The following is a 24,694-nucleotide window of genomic DNA, read 5'->3' as shown; positions in this document are numbered from 1 at the left end:
CATATCAATTTCTGTGCAGACAGATACGATCATCTCCACCCTCCCATCAATCGAACAGAGCAGATTGTACTGAGAACAAAGAAAGCGATAGATCAGTCTTGTCTGCTCTGCCGCTTGAGTGATGGGGTCGTCCCACTGTGCATTTAAATTACCATCACCCTACCAGAACACTTGTTCGAACAGTAATCAGAGCTCATATCAGCTCTGCGGATGGATTGGTTATGCCTGGCAGGCCCTGTCTTCAGACGTCATGAAAATCAGAGGGTAAGAGATAAATTAGACTGTTCTCAAAAATTAAATTGGTTACAATGCATCATCTTCCTGAAGGCACAGTCACCTTTCTCAAAACCGCTCTCTGCTTTCAGGTGCTCTAATATGATTTTTCTTCTCATTATTGTTGGCCTATTATTTTTTTGAGTGCGTGATTGCCAGGGAGCCACAGAGCACTTGGGCGTGTTACAAGGGGAGAGAGAGAGACAAAAGAACAAATAGAATAGGCCTCAATAAAAGACAAATTCGGAAATAAGGAGCAAAAGAAGGAAAAAAAAAACGAGGCAAAGCAGACAAACAATTGGTAGAACGTGAAGGTTGTAAAAAGTGGGGATTCATTCCTTCAGAATGAGAAAAGTCATCCATGCTGAATTTGGACAGCTCACTTTTAAAGGGGGTCCCACATTGGACACAGCAGGTGGACGACAGTGTTCTAAATTGTTATCAAGGCACATACATTCTTGATTTTAGCCTATGCCAGAAGATTCATTGTGTATAGGTAATTCTTTAGATTGTCTTGTTATTTTAGAGCTTGAATAAAGCCTAGGCTACAAATACATAAATTGCAAAATAAACATTGCACTTTAATATTCACCGCTGCACAGCGAAACTAAAGGCAAAGGTTCATGTTTGGTGAATTTCGAAGAGCGAATTCGCATAGTTGACCAATAACAAGTTGTTTGGTTTGGCAGAGACCTCTGTGTGGGGCAGTCCTTCGCATATAGCACATATGCTATAGGAGTCTATGTGGCCACGACATTTCGTCATACAAGGGTGAATGTGACGGTGCCTTTAGCATTGCTATGAAATTAAACAAAACTTCAAAAAGACATGCATAAATCTGATGTCTATGCCATCAGTCACTGCTGAGGACAGTAATCCTCCACCTGGTCAGCTAATTACTGCAGTGCTTGAAAATACAGCATTAAGTACACACACACACACACACACACACACACACACACACACACACACACACAGTGTGGCAATGCCCTACACAGTTTCATCTAGGGGGAGTTGCATTAATTAGCGTTAACCCTCACCAGACAAATGCATTGCATTCATAAATCTCTCAGTACAGCTAAACTGAACTCCAATCCAACAGGGACAAGCAACTGTGAAAAGTCCACACAGAGGTCAAATAAGAACGCTGCTGTCGTGCTCAAAGTATGAGGCAGTATGACTGCAATTACCATTCGCCCTCAGTGCTGGCCAGAGTTGCTGTGATTGATTTAGACTCCTCCCATATTGCAGAAGAGCTGCAGGTTAAAGTTATGGTGCTAAAACAGATCCACCCAGACAGACCTATCAGACAGATTCTCACCCTGCAGTAAATGTGACGACGCAATCTGGGCCAGAAGAGGTAATAAATTGCCTTTAGGAGCAGTCTGACACTAAAAGACTGAGTAGGACAGTTATTCTGTTAGAGACAGCCTTTAAACATCACACCCAGACATTACTGTGCCAACACATGACATGTCACATATAACCCATCATTCAACCAATTCAGATATACTGGCCCTTCAATTGGTATTCAAGGTCCCCATCTAACCAAAAAGAGTCTGTCTCTCTCAATGCACTGGATTTTGCAATAGACCAAAAGGCACAGGTGAGCTCCATATTTTCTAAATCAACTAATTTGTGGGTTGCCTGAATGACTAGTTGACTAATCTGTCTAAAGGAAGTTTTGAGAGTTGTCCTGTTCTGTGGAGATGTTTTTCAGGGTTTTTCCTTGGTCAAAAAAATGATTGAGCAGTACGAGTGATCCAGCTCGGCACTCTCCTGTATATATCGGGAAGCCTTCTAGACTCGTGCGTATTTGCGTGCTCCATAGATAGCGTACGAGACACTCACATGAAATACAGATGCGCGCATCAGATGAGAAGCATATTAAGCGCTTATGAAATCCGAACGCAAGATGAGTGTAACTGAATATGCTTTGGCGGATGCTGAAATTATTTTAAACCCTGTCCATGTTTCTTAAATTCTCTCCGTCTCACAGTCTCAGTCTCACGTGAAGCCCTGCCCACTGACAGATAACATAGTTTTATTGATATTTGCCTTATCATTAAAGTTAAAGTTACAATGTACTGTTGAAAAGAGGCTGATAGAATACATGCTTTAGAGGAAGATATACGAGCACACCACAGAACGCTGGAATTGCTCAAATTTTGTGAGGTTCGTGAATTAAATCTGTTTAAACAAGGTATTTGCAAATGGTATATGACAATACTTTTTATTTATATTTGCCTTGATATCATTACACAAGTGTAAAAAGTTACAGGGAACTGTTAAGGAGAAAGAGGATATTGAAACAGGCGAGCACTTTAACATTATGTTCTGTCACCATGCACGAAGGTCTGTCACGGATCTGATCTGTGTGACCAACACTTGTTGGTCTATTACTCTAGTAACATGATGGCACATAAAACAAACTGTGATTGGTTGCTTACATGTCTCAGATTGCTCCTTCACTTGCAAGCAGGTGATTCTTGGTGCCCTTGTGGCCCTAAGAAAAAAGAAATCGGCCAAATGGGAAAATGTATCAACCGATGCAGATAATTAAAAAATTCTGAATATCGGCCAATTTATTGACAACTAGTGCAAACTGTCTAAGCAATGAGCTGTGGGCACTGCAATTGTGCCCAATCTCTACTGCAGCCAGTTAGTTAGTCAAACTTTGCCCTCAAGTAATGTGACCTTGGGTGTTGTGTCCAGCAATGATTACTTTCACTTCTTTCTCACACACACACACACACACACACACTTTGTTCCTCAGTGACTTTGACTGCTGCGCACACTCTCACCTTCTCCCTATCTAAACTTCTGGGCATATGGTCAACCATGAACCTGCCCTTTGATGCTCTTCAGGTCTCAACATGCTCTACATGATTCTCAGAGCAAGAGCATCAGACAATCAGATTGGAACTGGTGATTTCAGTCAGTGCTTGACATTTTTGTGCACAATTTCCATCAGAGGGTCAATAAATGGACTGTTGCTGGTCCGAGGGCATGCCGTCTGAGGCTGAGACTGCGCCCCACATGACCAGCATAGTCAATGCATTCATGAAATAAGCTCTCAATTTTTCGATGATCCCCGTTCATTCAGGTCAACACATATGGGCCTCTATTCTCAGTAACAAAAACCAGTTCTTTACAGACAAATCCAGGCTCATATAGTCCATCGTAGATATGACACAAGAGTTAGTGTCAGAGCTACAATCACCATAAGACCAAGCCAAAGCACTGAGCAGACATTAAGCAATGTCATGCTTTTCCTCTGGATAAGTAAATAGGTCGTTCACTTGTTTTGTGTTTGTTGTTTGTTTTTGATTCTTTATTTTAAAAGGATGGTGAGTTTGTCTTTCTTCAGTTGAAGCAGCATATTCAGCTAGAATAGGTAAAGATGATGGCCCAGAAGATTTGAGAAAATGGGAGTTATGAAGTTTTGCTAACACTTTAGTTAATTGATAGTGCAAGTTAGTCAGCTCACCTGTCCTTGTTTACGTTAAGTATATTCACTTTTGTTTTTTTTTGTTTTTGTCTTTATTTTTTTTTTTGCAAGTAAAACTTCACCTTTTTATCCTGGCCATGACGATTTCAGTGTTCTACATTGGACGGCTTATGTTGGTCCCAAACTTGGGTCACAACACACACACACACACACGTGCACGAAAACTGTTGAATTTAAAAAAAAACAAAAAAAAAAAAAAAAAAAAATATCTTTACATTGTTCAACATGAGTGCTACATGTTGAACAATGTGTTAACTACAAACTAGTAAATTACTCATTTTGACCAAAATTAAGTCATGTTTTGCGCATGATTTACTGCCAAGAGTTGCTCTGTAGCATGTTTGCCCTTGAGTTCTCTTTAAGAGATCCATTTTTAAACTATTATTATCATCATCATCATCATTATATTGCAATATACAATAGTGATAAACAATAGCAATATATTCCTTGTAATAACTTTACATACGTAATTGTTATACAGTCTCAAGCCTTTATTTTGGTGGACAACTGAAGACCGTAAGTTGTTGTTTCTGATGACAACATCTTTGTGCTCCTCCTCTCATAGATGGTGAAATGCTCTTTTTTTACAAACTTGTAATAGCCAAACATTTTTGGATTTAGGCAAATGGAGCACTTTAAATACAACACGGTCAGCAAACTCAGAGCACTTATTTCATGTGTTTCAAGCCCAGAACCGCACTGAGACCACTGAAACATTGTGTCATTAACCTTGTGTGTGTTCTAAGTATGAGCAATACACTACAGATAAGAGTGGCGCACATCCGAGACAGACAATACATATAAACTTCTCCGGCTATGTATTTCAGAGCATGCTCGAAAGTGAAACAGCAATTGGTGGTCATTGGAGAACTTATGAAGTGAGTGGTAAAGGGTAAGTTGAGTTGAAAATAAATTTCGAAAGAGCTTGTAAATTGGTCTATCACCTGTAGACAAAGCCTATAATGAAAATGAACGATTTTCAACAATAATGTCTGCTTGCTAAATCGCAGATGGTAACACTTAACCGTGAGGCAGAAACCATGACTGTGGTGAAAACACAATTAAATGTGCAGCACTAACACAACTTACTTACATCGAGAACTCGATGTGGCCCTGCAAACCTCTCATTATGTTCATTACTTACAAGCTCTTTTCAAACAATCTCAATACTCAATGACACCAATAACCCCCAGAACATATCACTGCCAATCACACATTTATGAGAAAAACGTTCATCTCCCAAAAGCACTAAAACAAAGCAAAAGAAACTACATTTATTTCCTGGTTTTGGAGCATATTAGAGACACAATTTAAAAGTGAAAAATTATAGCGAGAGAATGTAGCATTTACTGCAAATTTATCATCTGCAGCCCACCGTCTGTTAAGATTTATTAACATACTATTGACATAGGTAAATGTCAATGCAACTAAAACAACACCTAACATGATTATCAGTATACAAGATAAAAAAAAAAATTATCCATGGCAAACAGTGTGGGATGAAGTGAAGTTTAATACCTAGGGTTATTTCAAATTTCCAACCACAAGCATGAGCAATACTTACAGTGACACTTGCCTTGCAAGAATTTTCCAATTCTTGTTTTCCAGTCTTTATCAACATAATTTAGGAACAGTCAAAGTTGTCTACCACACACAGTAAGGCAAATTCTGTGGTGTACCTTGAGCAGTGGAAAACAAAATCTGCCTTACATCAACAGTAGAAACCTTTTATAGTTCCAGTGTTTTAAGACATTCTGTTTCCAGTCAGGCACAAATCAGCCAGTGGCTATAACTCTCAAAGTAATTTTCATTCAAGATTTGATCCCATTTTCAAAAGCTGATAATTGTACCTGTAGAGAGCCCGATTTTATTCAAAGGCAGCGCAGTTTAAATGGGGCAAAACTGTTCCATTAAAAAGGAATGATATGAAGTAATTAACTGAGAGATGAAAAACTAAATTCAGACCAGTTCTAAACGAAAAGTGACAGAGGCAATCTAGCTACAGAAAAAAAGATAGCTGCTAACATTGTGAGATAATAAACTTAGCTTTGCAAGCGCACCCACTTCAAGGCCGAATAAATCTGCACCCATAAAAGCAATCACAGTCTTTAATCGCAATGATCTTTCCTTTTTATAAACCATGTTAATCCACATTCCTCTCACCTCTCTGATTTTGTCCCTCTTTTCCTTGATGTCAGGGTCCCCTGGGTCACCATCGTTGACCCCTACCACTTTAGGCATGGGTACTGGAGGTAGTGGATTGGGCCCATCTTTCTTCTTCAGGTCCTCAGCCACCTTGGTCTTCTCTGTCTGGATCTCTGCCTTCAGCTCCTCTTTGGACTTGCGGAGCTTCTCCTTGGCTTCCTGTAGCACCCGCTCATGATCTGCCCGGATCTTGTCACGAAGGCTCTCCTCCTCCTCCCTGCAAGGCCAGAGCCAAATATCAGGTCAGCAAAAGAGTTATTTAAATTGCATTTAATTTAAAAACTAATAATGTGGCTGATCAGTTACTGGCCCTAGTTATAGGCAAGGAATTGGAAAGACATCAGTTGTTATCCAAATAATTTCATATTTGTTTTTGAATATGAGCAAAATCACAAATACATGAATAAATAGGGGAAATTCCATTTCAAATTGAGTTCTACTATGCTCTACTCACTAGGGCTGCCCCTAACCAAAGATTTTCCTAGTTGACTAGTAGGAGTTAATTTAAGCCATTAGTCGACTAGTCGCACGTTTATGATATTAATTTAATTACAGAGTTCCAGGGCTGAGAAAGAACATTATAAGTAACATTGCTAACACTGTTCTACATTACAGAGAAATACTAAACTGTAATAATGAGCCTTTAAAATATACATTTTACTATAAATAAATAAATAGCTACAAGCGAGCCGCAACGACACTAGCAAAAGCGGTAATGATTCTGTGTCGGAAAAACCAGCAAGGAGACTGTCTGAACATTGTTAATTTATAGAGAGAAATGCACATTAGGGTTGTGCCGAGAGATGACGATCTCGGGGATCGACGATGGTCAGAGTGATCGCCAATAGCTGATGCCTTTGACCATGTCAAGACGATATTTGGCTCGTTATCCCATATGTTAAATTATTATTTTTATTATTAACGTGGTTCAACAACGTTAAAGAGGATGTGCCGTCCTAATTTGGAAGCGCTCTTTATTAACTGTAAGCCTTTCTACTCGCTGCGGGCGTTTTCCTCGTTTATTCTGGCGAGTGTGTATATCGCGCCAAACACGTGTGTGAACACAGCGCTGCAACAGCTGGCTGATCAAATCACAGACACGAAACAACAATACTCGGACTCAGTTATTATTATTCTTGGGGATTTTAACAAAAGCAAATCTCACAAGTGAACTGCCCAAATACAAACAGCACATTACATGCCCAACCAGAGACAGGAACATACTGGATCATTGGTACACAACAATAAAAGGATGCACATCGCTCTGTCCCTAGAGCAGCTTTGGGACTCTCTGATCACTGTCTGGTTCATCTTCTTCCAACCTACAGGCAGAAATTAAAATCAACCAAGCCAGTAGTAAGGACTGTAAAGAGATGGACCAATGAAGCAGAGTGGGAACTACAAGCTTGCTTCGACTGCACTGATTGGAGTGTTTTTGAGGCTGCAGACACCAATCTGGACGAGCTCACAGATACTGTTACATCATATATCAGTTTCTGTGAGGATATGTGCATTCCTACTAGGACTTCAAAGTTCAACAACAACAAACCGTGTTTTACAGCAGAGCTCAGGCAGCTTCATCAGGCCAAAGAGGATGCTTACAGGGGTGAGGATAAAGTCTTGTACAATCAGGCCAGGAACACACTGAACAAGGAAATCAGAGTGGCTAAAAGAAGATACTCTGAGAAGCTGAAAAACAAGTTTTCAGCTAACGACCCTGCATCAGTGTGGAGTGGCATGAAACAACTCACAAATTACAGGACTCCTACCCCCAACCCTGTGGTGGACCAACAATTGGCTGACGACCTAAATATGTTCTACTGCAGATTTGAAAGGCCCAATCTTACACCCCACATCCACTCTGACCTTCACTTCACACAAACACCAACACCTCCTGCAACCCCCCTCCTGCTACTCAACCTGTACTTAAGATCTGTGAAGATGTGAGCCACATCTTTCAGAAACAAAAGACGAGGAAAGCTTCAGGCCCAGATGGCGTCTCACCAGCGTGTCTTCGATCCTGTGCTAACCAGCTGGCCCCCATTTTCACACAGATCTTCAATAGATCACTGGAGCAGTGTGAAGTCCCATGCTGCTTCAAAAGCTCAATCATTATTCCTGTCCCAAAGAAACCAAAAATCACAGGACTTAATGACTACAGACCTGTCACCCTGACATCTGTGGTCATGAAATCATTTGAGACTGGTGTTGGCCTACCTGAAGAACATCACTGGACCCTTTCTAGAACCCCTTCAATTTGCTTCGAGCAAGCAGGTCTGTAGATGATGCAGTCAACATGGGATTGCATCATATCCTGCAACATCTGGACAGACCAGGGACATATGCAAGGATCGTTTTTGTGGACTTCAGTTCAGCTTTCAACACCATCACCCCAGCTATACTCCAGAATAAATTACACCAACTCTGTTCCCATGTCTATCTGTCAGTGGATTACCAGCTTTCTGATGGACAGGCAGCAGCTTGTGAGACAGGGGACATTCACTTCCAGCACCTGTACAATCAGCACTGGTGCCCCCCAGAGATGTGTGCTCTCCCCACTACTCTTCTCCCTCTACACCAATGACTGCATCGCCAAGGACACCTCTGTCAAGCTCCTGAAGTTTGCAGACGACACCACTGTCATCGGCCTCATCCGAGATGACGATGAGTCTGCATACAGAAGGGAGGTTGAACAGCTAGCTGTCTGGTGCAGTCAAAACAACCTTGAGCTGAACACGCTCAAAACGGTGGAGATGATTGACCTGAAGAACACCCCAACACTGACCCCCCTCACCACTGTGGCAGCAGTGGAGTCATTCAGGTTCCTGGGCACTACCATCTCACAGGAACTGAAGTGGGACACACACATTGACTCCATTGTGAAAAAGGCCCAGCAGAGGTTGTACTTCCTTCACCAGCTGAGGAAGTTCAACCTGCCACAGGCGCTGCTGATACAGCTCTACTCGGCAGTCATCGAGTCTGTTGTCTGCACTTCAATAACTGTCTGGTTTGGTTCAGCTACGAAATCAGATTACAAAAGGACAGTTCGGACTGCTGAGAGGATTATTGGTTGCCCCCCCCTTCAAGAACTATACACTTCCAGAGTGAGAAAAAAAAAAAAAAAAAAATAAAAAAATCATCACTCTGGATCCCACTCACCCTGCCCATTACCTTTTTGAACTGTTGCCTTCTGGCAAACGCTTCAGAGCTCTGAGCACCAGAACCGTCAGGCACAGAAACAGTTTTTTCCCCTCAGGCTATCCATCTCACGAACAGTTAAATTGCCCCATTGAGCAATAACTATGTGCAATACATAGTTTAGTCTTTTTTATATTTATCCAACACATCCAACCTCTTCTGCCATTTCATTCCTCTGGGGGAAAAAAAACAAAAAAAAACATTTGCACTGTACATAACAGATAACAGATTTGTATTAGATTGCACTATGTATGTGTGTATGTATGTCTGTGTGTGTACGTATGTGTACAACTATTTTTAATTTTTTATTATTATCTATGTCTTGCTGCTGTTTTTGTATTGTTGTACACTGGAAGCTCCTGTCACCAAGACAAATTCCTTGTAAGTGTAAGCATACTTGGCAATAAAGCTGATTCTGAGATTATATATATATATATATATATATATATATATATATATATATATATATATATATATATATATATATATATATTAGTGGAGGGAACGAAACAAATTTATTTCACACACAATGTATTTTCCAGGATCACGAAATACCCAACCGGTAGAGAGCGCACAAATGAAGAAGGTTCTTTGCCAGAGAGATGTTGACAACTGTTGTAAAACCATCTTTCAAAAAGTTGAACATTTTAATTGCACTTATTTTTTTTTTCCAGTTTCATTTGAATTTTTTGTTAAAATAAATAAAAAAGTTCAAAGTATGAAATCAAGGTATCTTGCTTTATTGAGTAGGCTTAACCCTAACCCTGCTTAATGAAAATTACCCCATAGTACCACCTAGCGTCCAACCAGCGGTAATACCGGTGTTTGTCATTTTTATGTGGAGTTTCTGTGACCAACTGACCAATCAAAACTTGGTCGACCAAGACTCTTCTCATCGACTAACCTTCGGTCGACTATCAGGGGGCAGCCCTACTACTCACTCTGAAGGGCTTTGCATTTGAAGTAGGTACTCTAAAGGGTGCCAGGCACTATCCTATCAAATGTGGCCATTTGAAAACCCTACTCAGACAAACATCACTGCTACTTTGTTTCGAAGTTACCTCATTAACATATCAGGAAAATTCATGCTTACAGCTGGTAAGACTGCTGTGGCAAATAAAGTCAAAAATACTAGAGTCGCATGGCGCCATGGGAGGTTTGGATATGTGAATGGCGAGCTCTGCGCACTTTGCTAGTTAACACTATTATTGTCAAACTGGTGAGATTCGATACACTCTGTTCCTTAACTGTTCTAAGAAGACAATACGTCAAAGAATTAAAATCTTTGGGCTCTGGAGACATTAAAAGACAATTACGTGTTCAAGCTGACACCCCTGACAAGAACGCGGACCAGGGAGCGGATTTGGTCGGTGAAGCGTGGGAAATTCAGCGAATATTGTTGAAATTGTCGGCAATGCTGACGAAGGTCATTGCTGACTTGGAGGAACTTGCTGTAATACGTCGATCAATCACTGCCATGGAGACTAAATTCACTGAGGTGGTTACAAGAGTGGGGGACGTCGAGAAACGGATCGATTATCTGGAATTATCAGAGAGGGAATTAGCCGCTAATCTGCTAGCGACCTAGGCGGCTTTGGAGCGCGTCAGAGAAGCTGGAGGATATGGAAAATCGTAGTCAGCGAAGTAACGTCCGTATTGTTGGAATTCCCGAGGGAGCAGAGAGTCAGAATATAGTGGAAATCCTGGACGAGCTCTAAGTCTGCTACACATAGCAGGCCATAAGCTGGAAATCGAGCGAGCTCACAGAGTTCCGGCTCGGCGATCTACTGAGGGTGACGGGCCCCGATCAATTCTAGACAAATTTCTGAGATCATCTGATAAAGATCTCGTGTTAAGTGAGGAGTAAAGGAAGGCTTTCTTGGAAAAACCACAGCATTTTCTTGTTCCCACACTTTGCAAATTCGACAAGAGAAAAACGTGATTGATTCAAAGGAATGCAAGAAACTTTTACATCAACGGAAGGTTTTGCACTGATATTCCCAGCCAAATTGAGAATAGATGCTAAGGATGGCCGTAAAACATTCACATGACCACAGCAAGCATTCTCCTTCATAAAAGTCAATGGAGTTAGTAAGTTATTTTGTAGTACTCATGTTGCAGCAAGTGGGCCTGACTCACTGAATGTTCACTTGACAGTTCGAGGAACAGAGCGCCTTTGTTTCTTTTTGTGCTGGTTCCGCCTGGCGGCTGGAGTTTGTTTTGTGGAATAACACTCCTTCAGGACAGTGTTGTGGATGAATCTGCACATTATTTGTGCTTATGCCTCCTATTGGCTGGAGTTTGTTTTATGGAGTATTTCTTGCAGGACATTGGAGTGATTAGGTCATTTGTTGCGCTCATGTAGCAGTCGAATGGGTCAGGTCACTGAACATTCGTTTGACTGTCTAAGGAAAATGAGCAGCTTTTTTTTTTAGTGCTGGTTCCACCTAGCAGTTGGGGTTTGTTTTGTGGAGGAACACACCTTCGGGACAGTTATGTGGATGAATCTACACATTCTTTGTGTTTATTCCACCTATTGGCTGGAGTTTGTTTTATAGATTATCTTTTGTTGTGTAATTCTGTCTGACAATTTTTATAGAATCACCAGACTTGAGCATTCCAAAGGCAAAGTTATAGCAGGGGCTCTCATAGGCGTACATGGACTGTTTAAGTTTAGAGGGATGGATGCCAGTTGGCGCTGTAGTGCGCAGGGTTAATACGCACATGGTTCTTTTTTCTGTTTGTTTGGTTCTGGGGAAAGTTCAGGGTTTGATTGTTGCTCTAATGTTGGAATGTGGTCTTGATAATTTTGTTTTTGACACCCAATCTATTTTTCTCATATATCAAAATGACAAATGTTAATATGAGTGGATTGTGTCTCTCCACGTGGAATGTGAATGGGTTGGGGCACCCAATAAAGAGGAGGAAGGTTATTTCTCTTAAGCATAGGAAATGTGATAGTATTTCTTCAAGAAATGCATCTTTCCCCACAGGAAGCTGAAAAATTTAGGAAGATATGGGGTGGAAAGGTTTTCTTTAGTGCTGGCTCAAATAAGAACAGGAGAGTCATTACACTGATAAATAAACATCTACAATTCAAATGTCTCAAACAGATTAAAGATAAATTAGGAAGAGTCATTATTGTTTTAGCAGAAATTCAGGGGCAAAGTCTTATTTTGGCTAATATTTATGCACCTAATGTTGATGATCAGAGCTTTTTTTTATAGATCTTGAAGGGATGTTGCAAACCGCTGGCACTCCTCATGATATAATATTGGGAGGAGACATTCATCTTTTGATGGACACAGTCCTTGATCATAGTGAAGCAAAAGTGTGCAAGCCACCTAGAGCAACACTGACGCTTCACAGGATGTGTAAAAATCTTGGTCTTACAGATATTTGGAGACTTTTGAACCCATCTGGTAGAGACTATACATTTTTTCATCAGTCCATAAGATTTATTCTAGAATATATATTTTTTATATACAAAGTCCTTCATTTCATCTGTTGTGGATTGCTCAATTGGAAACATCTTGGTCTCAGATCACACCCTGGTGTGTTTAGAGGTTTTGCCACATATGGAGAAAAATAAATCATATAGTTGGTGCTTTAATGTATCCCTTTTGCAAAATCCTGAATTTCAACAAATGTTAAAGGCTAAAATTAATGTTTATATGGAGACCACCTGGTCTTCAGTATCCTCTGTGGGCGTGGCTTGGGAGGCACTTAAGGCGGTTCTTAGGGGTCAGATAATACAGTATGCCTCACTCATCAAAAAATCCAAAGCTTTTAAAGAATTCTCTTTATCTCTATAGTTCCACATCTTTGTCTATTGATGAAGATATTAGAAACTTTGTGGAACCATTAGAACCCTCTAAACTGACGACTGAGCAAAACAATTCTCATGATTCTGAGATAAACTTGGTGGAGCTTGGTGAGGTAATTAAGGCCTTGCCTAAAGGCAAGTCTCTGGGCCCAGACAGCTTTGCCGCTGAATGTTTTAGATCATATGCTACAGAACTGGCTCAACTTTTGCTAGAAGTTTAAACGGAATCATTAAAGAATGGAAATCTTCTGCCAACCATGACAAAAGCTGGATCAGTCTGATTCTTAAAAAGGACTAAGATAGTTCGTGTCGGTTGGGGGGGGGTATATTTGGGGGGAGGGGTTTAATGTATATAATTGATTCCGTATTTTATGTTGTGTTTGTCTTATGAAATCAATAAAAATTAATAACAAGAAGACAAAGATCCAAGCAAGAGTTACCATCCAATTTCCAGTGAATATAGATCAGGTGGGGTTTACTCGGGGCCTCAGCTCTTCTGATAACAATAGGCGTTTCATCAATATCATGTGGTCAGTGGCGAAAAATCAGACTCAAGTCACTGCCATCTCACTTGACGCCGAAAAGGTGTTTGATATGGTAGAATGGGATTCTCTTTAAAATTTTGGAAATATACTGGTTCGGGAATAATATTATTGGATGGATTAAGTTACTTTATAGACAATTATTTTACTCTGGATAGGGGCACCTGGCTTGGTTGCCCTCTTTCCCATTTATTGTTCGGTCTTGCCCTGGAACCATTAGCAGCCGTGATAAAAAAGGAAGATGATTTTCCAGGGGTGGTGACGGGAGGTAGGGCGCATATGCTTTTGCTTTACGCATATGATATTTTATTATTCGTCTCCGACCCTACTAGACCTATGCCTTGCCACCACAGAATTATTAATTCCTTTTCTAAGTTCTCGGGATACAGAGTTAATTGGTCTAAATCCGAAGCTTTGCCTCTGACAGCATACAGCCCAGTAACGGCTTTTCAGTCGGGCACCTTTCAGTGGCCCAAACAGGGCATTAAGTATTTGGGTATTTTATTCACAGCAAATGTGTGTGATCGAGATAGTTAATTTTGTCCCTTTAATAAAAAGGTTTGAGCGATGTGGGCAGGTGAGCTTCATTACATTTATCGATGATTGGGAAGGTTAATGTTATTAAAATGAATTGTATTCCAAAATTCAACTACCTGCTACAGTCTCTCCCTATAGATATCCCCCTCTCTTATTTCAAGCAATTTGATAGCATAGCGAAGTCCTTCATTTGGAATGGTAAATGTCCCAGATTACATTTCAGTAAGCTGCATAGGCCGACTGACAAAGGTGGGCTAGGCCTACCCAAGATTTTGTTTTATTATTATGCATTCAGTCTCAGACATGTACTGTTCAATCACTTAAGAAGTGGAAAATTAGGGGATCTCGATACCAAGCCAAGGTCAGGTAGACCAAGAAAGATTTCACCCACAACTGCCAGAAGAATTGTCCGGATACAAAGAAAAACCCACAGGTAACCTCAGGAGAAATACAGGCTGCTCTGGAAAAAGACAGTGAGGTTGTTTCAAGGAGCACAATACGACGATACTTGAATAAAATGAGCTGCATGGTCGAGTTGCCAGAAAGAAGCCTTTACTGCGCCAATGCCACAAAAAAGCCTGGTTACAATATGCCCAACAACACCTCGACATGCCTCACAGCTTCTGGCACACTGTAATTTGGAGTGACGAGACCAAAATAAAGCTTTATGGTCACAACCATAAGCGCTATGTTTGGAGAGGGGTCAACAAGGCCTACAGTGAAAAGAATACCATCCCCACTGTGAAGCATGGTGGTGGCTCACTGATGTTTTGGGGGGGTGTGAGCTCTAAAGGCACGGGGAATCTTGTGAAAATTGATGGCAAGATGAATGCAGCATGTTATCAGAAAATACTGGCAGACAATTTGCATTCTTCTGCACGAAAGCTGCGCATGGGATGCTCTTGGACTTTCCAGCACGACAATGACCCTAAGTAAAAGGCCAAGTTGACCCTCCAGTGGTTACAGCAGAAAAAGTTGAAGGTTTTGGAGTGGCCATCACAGTCTCCTGACCTTAATATCATCAAGTCACTCTGGGGAGATCTCAAACGTGCGGTTCATGCAAGACGACCAAAGACTTTGCATGACCTTGAGGCATTTTGCCAAGACAAATGGGCAGCTGTACCACCTGCAAGAATTTGGGGCCTTATAGACAACTAATACAAAAGACTGCACGCTGTTATTGATGCTAAAGGGGGCAATACACAGTATTAAAAACTAAGGGTATTTAGACTTTTGAACAGGGATCATTCCATTTTTTTCCTTTGTTGCCATGTTTTGTTTTATGATTGTGCCATTCTGTTATAACCTGCAGTTGAATATGAATCCCATAAGAAATAAATGAAATGTGTTTTGCCTGCTCACTCATGTTTTCTTTAAAAATGGTACATATATTACCAATTCTCCAAGGGTATACAAACATTTGAGCACAACTGTATCATAAAATTTTTCTTCGGCTGGACCCTGTAATTTCGCTTTGGTGGCCACCTATACAGATTCAGTGATATTTACCTCGTGTTTGCGTCTCATAAGTGGTAAATACGCTTCTCATCTGAAAAGTGCAGCTGCGCGATGCAATAAGCCTGGTTTCACGCAAGTGCATGTCATATCAATTGCACCAATGATTTTATCTGTGCCAGAGCCCCTACCACAGGGGGAGCCTTCAAGGTTTGCAAAACAAAGCGTAACATGGCGGTACACTGGCAAGGAGACCAGAGGCAGTTCTTTTTGAATGGATGTCAATGGATATCAGTGTAGGAGTTTATTGCAGAATGAACTGCTTTTGTAAGGAAACAGCTCATCACTTAATGAACTGACTGCCTATCCACTAATCTTCAACGTGTTTTACATTAAACAATACTTCTGGCATGAACAATGTGTGGAGTTTACTACGATAAAAAATGCTGACAATTTTGCGACAGGTAGGTGTCAGTTTATGGTTTTACCCATTCAATTGTATGGTATCTGTGAACAGCAATTTACTGTCTTACACCCTGAACGTGGTTCACTGACTTAGGAGACTCAAGTGATCCAAGATGACCAGTACGCTCTCTCCTATGTAGGTTGGTATCTCCTTATATATATAAAAAAAGAAAAAAAAAAATATCTCTATCTCTGTTGCAGGCTGGTGCCTGCTCGATTCAACAGGATTTCCTCAGATCCGTCTCAGGAGCAACACAAAAGGCAAGCCTGTCATTTGCGTGACTCAATAAGGCTTCACTCGATATCCCGACACAGACCATGAAACTTTTACAACCCATTTTAATTTTATTAAGTTTTTTTTACTTTAAAGTGCTATGGAGGAACTCGAACATCTCAAATAGTTAGACAGCCCCGACATTCTAAACAGCACTAACAAGGGAAAGAGACAACACTGTGACATGGCACCAATGTTACTTACAAGGCTTTTTAAACTACACATCATTACCCTTACTACAATTTATCATAGTTCACTCTAATAGAAATTTCTTATTAAATGATCTCTCAGGGAGAATATGCAATTTATTTTTTTCTCATTACCACCGTAACGAGGAGTCATTCATGGTCTTACCTCTGGTTATGTCATTACAAATACCACAATGGAAGAACTATGGTAAGTATCGGGGCACAAAGAATGTAGAATAAAAAGCTTTAACGTCTGGAACTCCAAGAATTATGGATAAATTATGAAAACAGTTGTCCTCTTCTGTTATATATTTTCTAATGAGGGTTGATACTAAGAAACACGCAGGCCATGTTGCCTTCAGACAGGCTAATCAAAGAGATGACTTAATTATTAAAAAGCATGATGAAAAGATATGTTAAGAGAAGGGACAAATATTTACTAAGTCTCTCAGTAAATGCTATAAATATACAGTCAGAATATTATAACTGGCCCCATAGAAATAAGAATTGAATGATGTTGGTTTCATAGAAACTTGAAGTAAAACAAATCAGATGCTTAGATGATCAAAAATAACTTGTATATCCAGTGAAATACATATATGCAACTACATAATTATGCCAAATATTCATTAATTGGAATCTTGTAATTAACATATTTGGCGCATGTGGATGGCCAACCCAGTCTGTCAGCCACCACCGAAGACCATTTTTGACCTAGGAAAAACCCTGTTTAAATTTACTTATTTCAATTTGGGTTGTCTCACCTTATTTTATTTCACACCTTGGGTGTTCAAGCGCAACTGAGGGTTTTAAAATCCCAGGCAAGATAAATTACCTTATTATAAAAATTTTTTAAAAAAATTACCCAGGATCACATGATCATAAACGCAAAAATTACTTCGTAAAGGGATTCAGTATCTCACTTTCATTTAAAACGACCCATTAAATAGCGTCCACTTTCTGCAAAGTCTTTCAAGGGTGCAAAAAAGCCTTTTGAAATTTGGATGACACCAAAAAGGAAGCAAATCTTTTCAAAAAGGTTTAGGCGATATCAACTCTTGCACTAGTTCTTAAAAGTCTTATCAGTCTTAGTCATATTTCTGAGGAAATTTGACTGCAGGGACAAGGATCACAGTTCTTTCAACTGGTAAAAAGGCAAAGTCATGGGCACTGGAAGCATTTTTATCTCCACATGCAAAGAGTATCCTTGGTGCACTCTCAGTCACAGAGTGCGCTGAGCCACGAACACACCATGCAAGCCACAATGGCACACAATCTGATGCCAAACAAAAACAAATTTCTTGTGAAAGAAGAATGAGGGTGGAGAGAGACAGAAGATTTATGTCTTGCGAATCAATGAAGCACACCACACTAAAGAATGAGCAGTGTGAATTGTAAGGAAAAGAGGTCAGGTGGATACAGTGACACAGATAGTGATAGCCCATGTCACCTCAGCATATCTCAGAGCAGTTCATCTATTGTTCTGTTCAGCCTGGAAACATTCACCAAGTGAAAATGAAAATGGGTGGAAGAGGCAAATCCTAAGAAAATGCAGCCCATATTAACCCAAAAACACATTTCCTCAGATGTCTTAAATTGCATGGTGTATTCAACATGTTGATCAAATTATGCCCAAATTAAATATACAACACCTGAACTGGGTTAGCCTTTGTTGTAATTCTTTACTTTGTATATATTATAGACAATATTTAGTCCTTATTTTGCATCATAGTGCATCATTAGCTTAAAAGGTTTATACAGCAGATACGTTAACTTCAACCTTTAAAGGATAAGAGATTAATTAGACAAAAGTATTACTGGATGCAGAAGTGCATATCTTTGATGTGGCTAGTCTGCAAACAGAGGTGTGTGCGCGAGCTAAAAAGAGGTAAACATTAATGTCTCCTTCCGAGGGATATGAGAGCAAAGGGCCAAGCTATATACAGTAAACACCAAAAACATTCTGCATAGCATTAGAGAATGGCACGTCTACTGTAGCGCTCCACTTTAATGGATTCACCTACAAATCTCAGCCTGCAACCACTCGCCCCCTCTCACTTTATTCTTTTTTTTTTTTGCCTGCAGTCTTCCTCTCACTCAAGCTGTGATGGTGTCTGGGTGATTTAATGGAAGGCTCATAATGTCAAACATGCAATTAGGAGCATGTCAACATTTGTCTGAATCAATTGCCCAACTGAGACAAAGTCAGCCCTGGGTAAATCAAAATGTGGCTGAATTAACATGTTTAGCCCAATCCATTGCATACGGTGCTACTTTTCATAAGAAATTCCATTTAGTCATAATGTGAACCTACAAGCCCCTCCAAGCACTAGGTGTATTTTTTGGAAACTAACGTTGCCATTACATAGGCTTTCCGTTAAAGTGTAAACATCAGTAGACATTAAAGAGTTCACCCAAAAATGAAAATTCTCATGATTCACTCACCCTCATGACATCCCAGATGTGTGACTTACTTTCTTCTGCAGAACACAAATTAAGATATTTAGAAGAATATTTCAGCTCTGTAGGTCCTCACAATGCAAGTGAATGGGTGCCAAAATGTTGAAACTCCAAAATCCACATAGAGAGAGCATAAAAGTAATCAATATGACTCCAGTGGTTAAATCCATGTGTTCAGACACGGTATGATAGGTGTGGGTGAGATACAGATCAATATTCAAGTCATTTTGTCAAATTCTCCTCTCTGCCCATTAGGTTAATATTATGTATTAAGACTGTGAATCGCCAAAAACAGGAGGAGACTGAGAAAGTGATAGTGGAAATTGAGCAGGGAGGAGAATTTAAAGTAAAAAAAAAAAAAAAAAAAAAAAAAAAAAAAAAGAAAAAAAGACTTAAATATTGATCCGTTTCTCACCCACACCTATTAAATTGCTTCAGAAGATATGTATTTAACGACTGGATTCGTCTGGAGTACTTTTATGTTGCCCTTATATGGATTTTGGAGCTAAAAAATGTTGGCACCCATTCACTTACATTGTATGGACCTAAAGAGCTGAGAAATACTTCTAAAACCTTAGATTGTGTTCAGCAGAAGAAAGAAAAGTCATACACATCTGGGATGGCATGAGGGTGAGTAAATGATGAGAGAATTTTCATTTTTGGGTGAACTATTCCTTTAAAGGGAAAGAACACCACTATTTGACATGATAATTATTATCAAACTAATGACACCTTGCATGAATACAGCGATTGTCTGAAAAATGTTTGTCTAATTAAGTAAGGGGGAAAAGGTACAGTTGAAGTCAGAAGTTTACATACACATTAGCCAAATAAATTTAAACTCAGTTTTTCACAATTCCTGACATTTAATCGTAGAAAACATTCACTGTCTTAGGTCAGTTAGGATCACTATTTTAAGAATGTGAAATGTCGGGGGCCTGGGTAACTCAGCGAGTATTGATGCCGACTACCACCCCTGGAGTTGCGAGTTTGAATCCAGGGTGTGCTGAGTGACTCCAGCCAGGTCTCCTAATCAACCAAATTGGCCCGGATGCTAGGAAGGTGAGAGTCACATGGGGTAACCTCCTCATGGTCGTGATTTAGTGGTTCTCGCTCTAAATGGGGCACGTGGTAAGTTCTGCGTGGATTGCGGAGGATAGCATGAGCCTCCACATGCTGGGAGTTTCCGCTGTGTCATGCACAACGAGCCACGTGATAAGATGCCCGGATTGATGGTCTCAGAAGTGGAGGCAACTGAGACTTGTCCTACGCCACTCGGACTGAAGCGAGTAACCGTGCCACCACGAGGACCTACTAAGTAGTGGGAATTGGGCATTCCAAATTGGGGAGAAAAGGGGATATATATAAAAAAATAAATAAAAAAAAGTGAAGTGAAATGTCAGAATAATAGTAGAGAATAACTTATTTCAGCTTTTATATCTTCCATCACATTCTCAGTGGGTCAGAAGTTTACATATACTTTGTTAGTATTTGGTAGCATTACCTTTAAATTGTTTAACTTGGGTCAAACTTTTTGGGTAGCTTTCCACAAGCTTCTCACAATAAGAAGCCATGGGCTGCTCTCACTGCTACCATCAGGCAGGCGGTATCACAGAATCAGGACCCGCACCAGCAGACTTCATGACAGCTTCTTCCCCCAAGCAATCAGACTTTTGAAATCTTGATCTCTCACGATCAATATACATCAGCACTGCACTTTATTAATCTTATCATCTCACACTGGACTGTCATAATTATCTCTCTCTCTTAACACACTGGCAACTGACTATCAACCGACAGCCAATGTCAATACAGTACAACCTACTGTACATTTTTATATATATATATATATATATATATATATATATATATATACACACACATACATATATACATACATATATATATATATACACATACATACACACACACACACACACACACACAGGTGCATCTCAATAAATTAGAATGTCGTGGAAAAGTTCATTTATTTCAGTAATTCAACTCAAATTGTGAAACTCGTGTATTAAATAAATTCAATGCACACAGACTGAAGTAGTTTAAGTTTTTGGTTCTTTTAATTGTGATGATTTTGGCTCACATTTAACAAAAACCCACCAATTCACTATCTCAAAAAATTAGAATACATCACAAGACCAATAAAAAAAAAACATTTTTAGTGAATTGTTGGCCTTCTGGAAAGTATGTTCATTTACTGTATATGTACTCAATACTTGGTAGGGGCTCCTTTTGCTTTAATTACTGCCTCAATTCGGCGTGGCATGGAGGTGATCAGTTTGTGGTACTGCTGAGGTGGTATGGAAGCCCAGGTTTCTTTGACAGTGGCCTTCAGCTCATCTGCATTTTTTGGTCTCTTGTTTCTCATTTTCCTCTTGACAATACCCCATAGATTCTCTATGGGGTTCAGGTCTGGTGAGTTTGCTGGCCAGTCAAGCACACCAACACCATGGTCATTTAACCAACTTTTGGTGCTTTTGGCAGTGTGGGCAGGTGCCAAATCCTGCTGGAAAATGAAATCAGCATCTTTAAAAAGCTGGTCAGCAGAAGGAAGCATGAAGTGCTCCAAAATTTCTTGGTAAACGGGTGCAGTGACTTTGGTTTTCAAAAACACAATGGACCAACACCAGCAGACGACATTGCACCCCAAATCATCACAGACTGTGGAAACTTAACACTGGACTTCAAGCAACTTGGGCTATGAGCTTCTCCACCCTTCCTCCAGACTCTAGGACCTTGGTTTCTAAATGAAATACAAAACTTGCTCTCATCTGAAAAGAGGACTTTGGACCACTGGGCAACAGTCCAGTTCTTCTTCTCCTTAGCCCAGGTAAGACGCCTCTGACGTTGTCTGTGGTTCAGGAGTGGCTTAACAAGAGGAATACAACAACTGTAGCCAAATTCCTTGACACGTCTGTGTGTGGTGGCTCTTGATACCTTGACCCCAGCCTCAGTCCATTCCTTGTGAAGTTCACCCAAATTCTTGAATCGATTTTGCTTGACAGTCCTCATAAAGCTGCGGTTCTCTCGGTTGGTTGTGCATCTTTTTCTTCCACACTTTTTCCTTCCACTCAACTTTGTTAACATGCTTGGATACAGCACTCTGTGAACAGCCAGCTTCTTTGGCAATGAAAGTTTGTGGCTTACCCTCCTTGTGAAGGGTGTCAGTGATTGTCTTCTGGACAACTGTCAGATCAGCAGTCTTCCCCATGATTGTGTAGCCTAGTGAACCAAACTGAGAGACCATTCTGAAGGCTCAGGAAACCTTTGCAGGTGTTTTGAGTTGATTAGCTGATTGGCATGTCACCATATTCTAATGTTTTGAGATAGTGAATTGGTGGGTTTTTGTTAAATGTGAGCCAAAATCATCACAATTAAAAGAACCAAAGACTTAAACTACTTCAGTCTGTGTGCATTGAATTTATTTAATACAGAGTTTCACAATTTGAGTTGAATTACTGAAATAAATGAACTTTTCCACGACATTCTAATTTATTGAGATGCACCTGTATATATATATACACACACACTATTTGTTTTTATTGTATAATGTGTATTCTATATTGTGTGTATTGTATAATGTACATTGTATGTTATTATTGTATATTGTGTTGTAATTATGTGTATATTAGATTTTAAATTGTGTTGTGTAAATCTGAAGTTTATTGTAAATTGGTATGTCTCATCACTGTCATGACTGCTATGTTGCTCAGAACTGCACCTAAGAATTTCACACTATTGCACTTATGTATATGGTTGTGTGACAATAAAAAAGTGATTTGATTTTGATATGTTGCTGGAATTTTGGCCTATTCCTCCAAACAGAACTGGTGTCACCGAGTCAAGTTTGTAGGCCTCTTTGCTTGCACACGCTTTTTCAGTTCTGCCCACAAATTTTCTATCGGATTGAGGTCAGTGCCTTGTGACGGTCACTCCAATACCTTGACTTTGTTGTCCTTAAGCCATTTTGCCAGTTTTGGAGGTATGCTTGGGGTCATTGTCCATTTGAAAGACCCATTTGCAAACTAGATTCAACTTCCTGGCTGATGTCTTGAGATGTTGCTTCAATATATCCAAATAATTTTCCTTCCTCATGATGACGACATCTATTTTGTGAAGTGCACCAGTCCCTCCTGCAGCAAAGCACCCCACAACATGATGCTGCCACCCCCATGCTTCACGGTTGGGATGGTGCTCTTCGGCATGCAAGCCTCACCCTTTTTCCTCCAAACATAACGTTGGTCATTATGGCCAAACAGTTCAATTTCTGTTTCATTAGACCAGAGGACATATCTCCAAAAAGAAAGATCTTTGTCTCTATGTGCACTTGCAAACTGTAGTCTGCTGTTTTTATGGTATTTTTGGAGCGGCCTTTCAGGTTATGTCGATATAGGACTTGTTTTACTGTGGATATAGATTCTTGTCTACCTGTTTCCTCCCACATCTTCACAAGGTTCTTTGCTGTTGTTCTGGGATTGATTTGCACTTTTTGCACCAAACTACGTTCATCTCTAGAAGACAGAATGCATCTCCTTCCTGAGCGATATGATGGCAGCATGGTCCCATGGTGTTTATACTTGTGTACTATAATTTGTACAGATTAACGTGGCACCTTCAGGCGTTTGGAAATTGCTCCAAAGGATGAACCAGACTTGTGGAGGACCACAAATGTTGTGGCTGATTTCTTTTGATTTTCCCATGATGTCAAGCAAAGAGACATGGAGTTTGAATGTAGGCCTTAAAATACATCCACAGGTACACCTCCAATTCAGTACACCTCCTATCAGAAGCTAATTAGCTAATTTTCTAAAGGCTTGACATAATTTTCTGGAATTTTCCAAGCTGCTTAAAGGCAGAGTTAACTTAGTGCATGTAAACTTCTGACCCACTGGAATTGTGATATAGTTCATTAAAAGTGAAACAATCTGTCTGTAAACAATTGTTGGAAAAATTACTCATGTCATGCACAAAGTAGATGTCCTAAACAACTTTATAATTTGCTAATATGAAATCTGTGGAGTGGTTAAAAAAACGAGTTTTAATGACTTCAACCTAAGTGCATGTAAACTTCTGACTTCAATTATATGAAATCAATTTAACAGCCATGATCCCTCAGTCTATTGGAGACAGTTTCAACTTTAGTTCTACAAGCATTAGAGTTTGGCTATATAGCTGAAAAAAATAAATTTAGGATGGAAAAACAGTTCAGTTTCTGATTGCTCTTAACGATTCTTTTAGTGCTTTTGAGAAAGATATCAAATTCGGAAACAATAAAATGCAATTAATATTGCATTTACTGCCTTTATCTCATTATTTTGTAACAGGTTAATTTCATATTTTAACAGAACTGATTCTTGCAAAAGCTTTTAATAGACTAATATTTTATTCATTTTTTATAACATACCAATAATTACAACTAAACTAATGTGTATTTTTAACAACAAACTGTCATAATTATGTAATTGCTCTGATTTAAGTTTCACAAGCCTCACAAATGAACATAAGTGACAATCCTTGGTTCATACATTAAGTTATATATACACACCGGCCCTAGCCACACTAGAAAATTCAGATCAAAAACCATATATCTAGCTCAAACATCAGATGACATTAATACTGTAATTGGATAAAATTAGCTTGGTGTTGCATAATGAATGTTAGATAGAAACTGCTATGGTAACAGAACAATTCAGAAGGACTTGGCAATATGAAGAGATAATCAAGAATTGATCTTATTACACC

At 39.7% G+C, this 24,694-nt stretch overlaps 1 protein-coding gene across 3 annotated transcripts in view; it reads right to left on the bottom strand.

The window, feature by feature from the left end:
• The window catches only part of LOC127447866 (mannosyl-oligosaccharide 1,2-alpha-mannosidase IB-like), a 186,492-nt gene that overhangs the window by 124,760 nt on the left and 37,038 nt on the right, over positions 1 to 24,694 (bottom strand). For all 3 annotated transcript variants that reach the window (XM_051710018.1, XM_051710019.1, XM_051710020.1), the window contains one exon: positions 5,948 to 6,206. In XM_051710018.1, the coding sequence (XP_051565978.1) occupies positions 5,948 to 6,206 (259 nt within the window). The remainder of the gene's footprint in view (positions 1 to 5,947; positions 6,207 to 24,694) is intronic.

This window comes from Myxocyprinus asiaticus, chromosome 11 (assembly GCF_019703515.2).
Source record: "Myxocyprinus asiaticus isolate MX2 ecotype Aquarium Trade chromosome 11, UBuf_Myxa_2, whole genome shotgun sequence".
In the NCBI taxonomy this organism is placed as follows: domain Eukaryota; kingdom Metazoa; phylum Chordata; class Actinopteri; order Cypriniformes; family Catostomidae; genus Myxocyprinus; species Myxocyprinus asiaticus.
The sequence above is the reverse complement of the archived record's forward strand: the minus strand, read 5'-3'. Positions and strand labels throughout refer to the sequence as shown.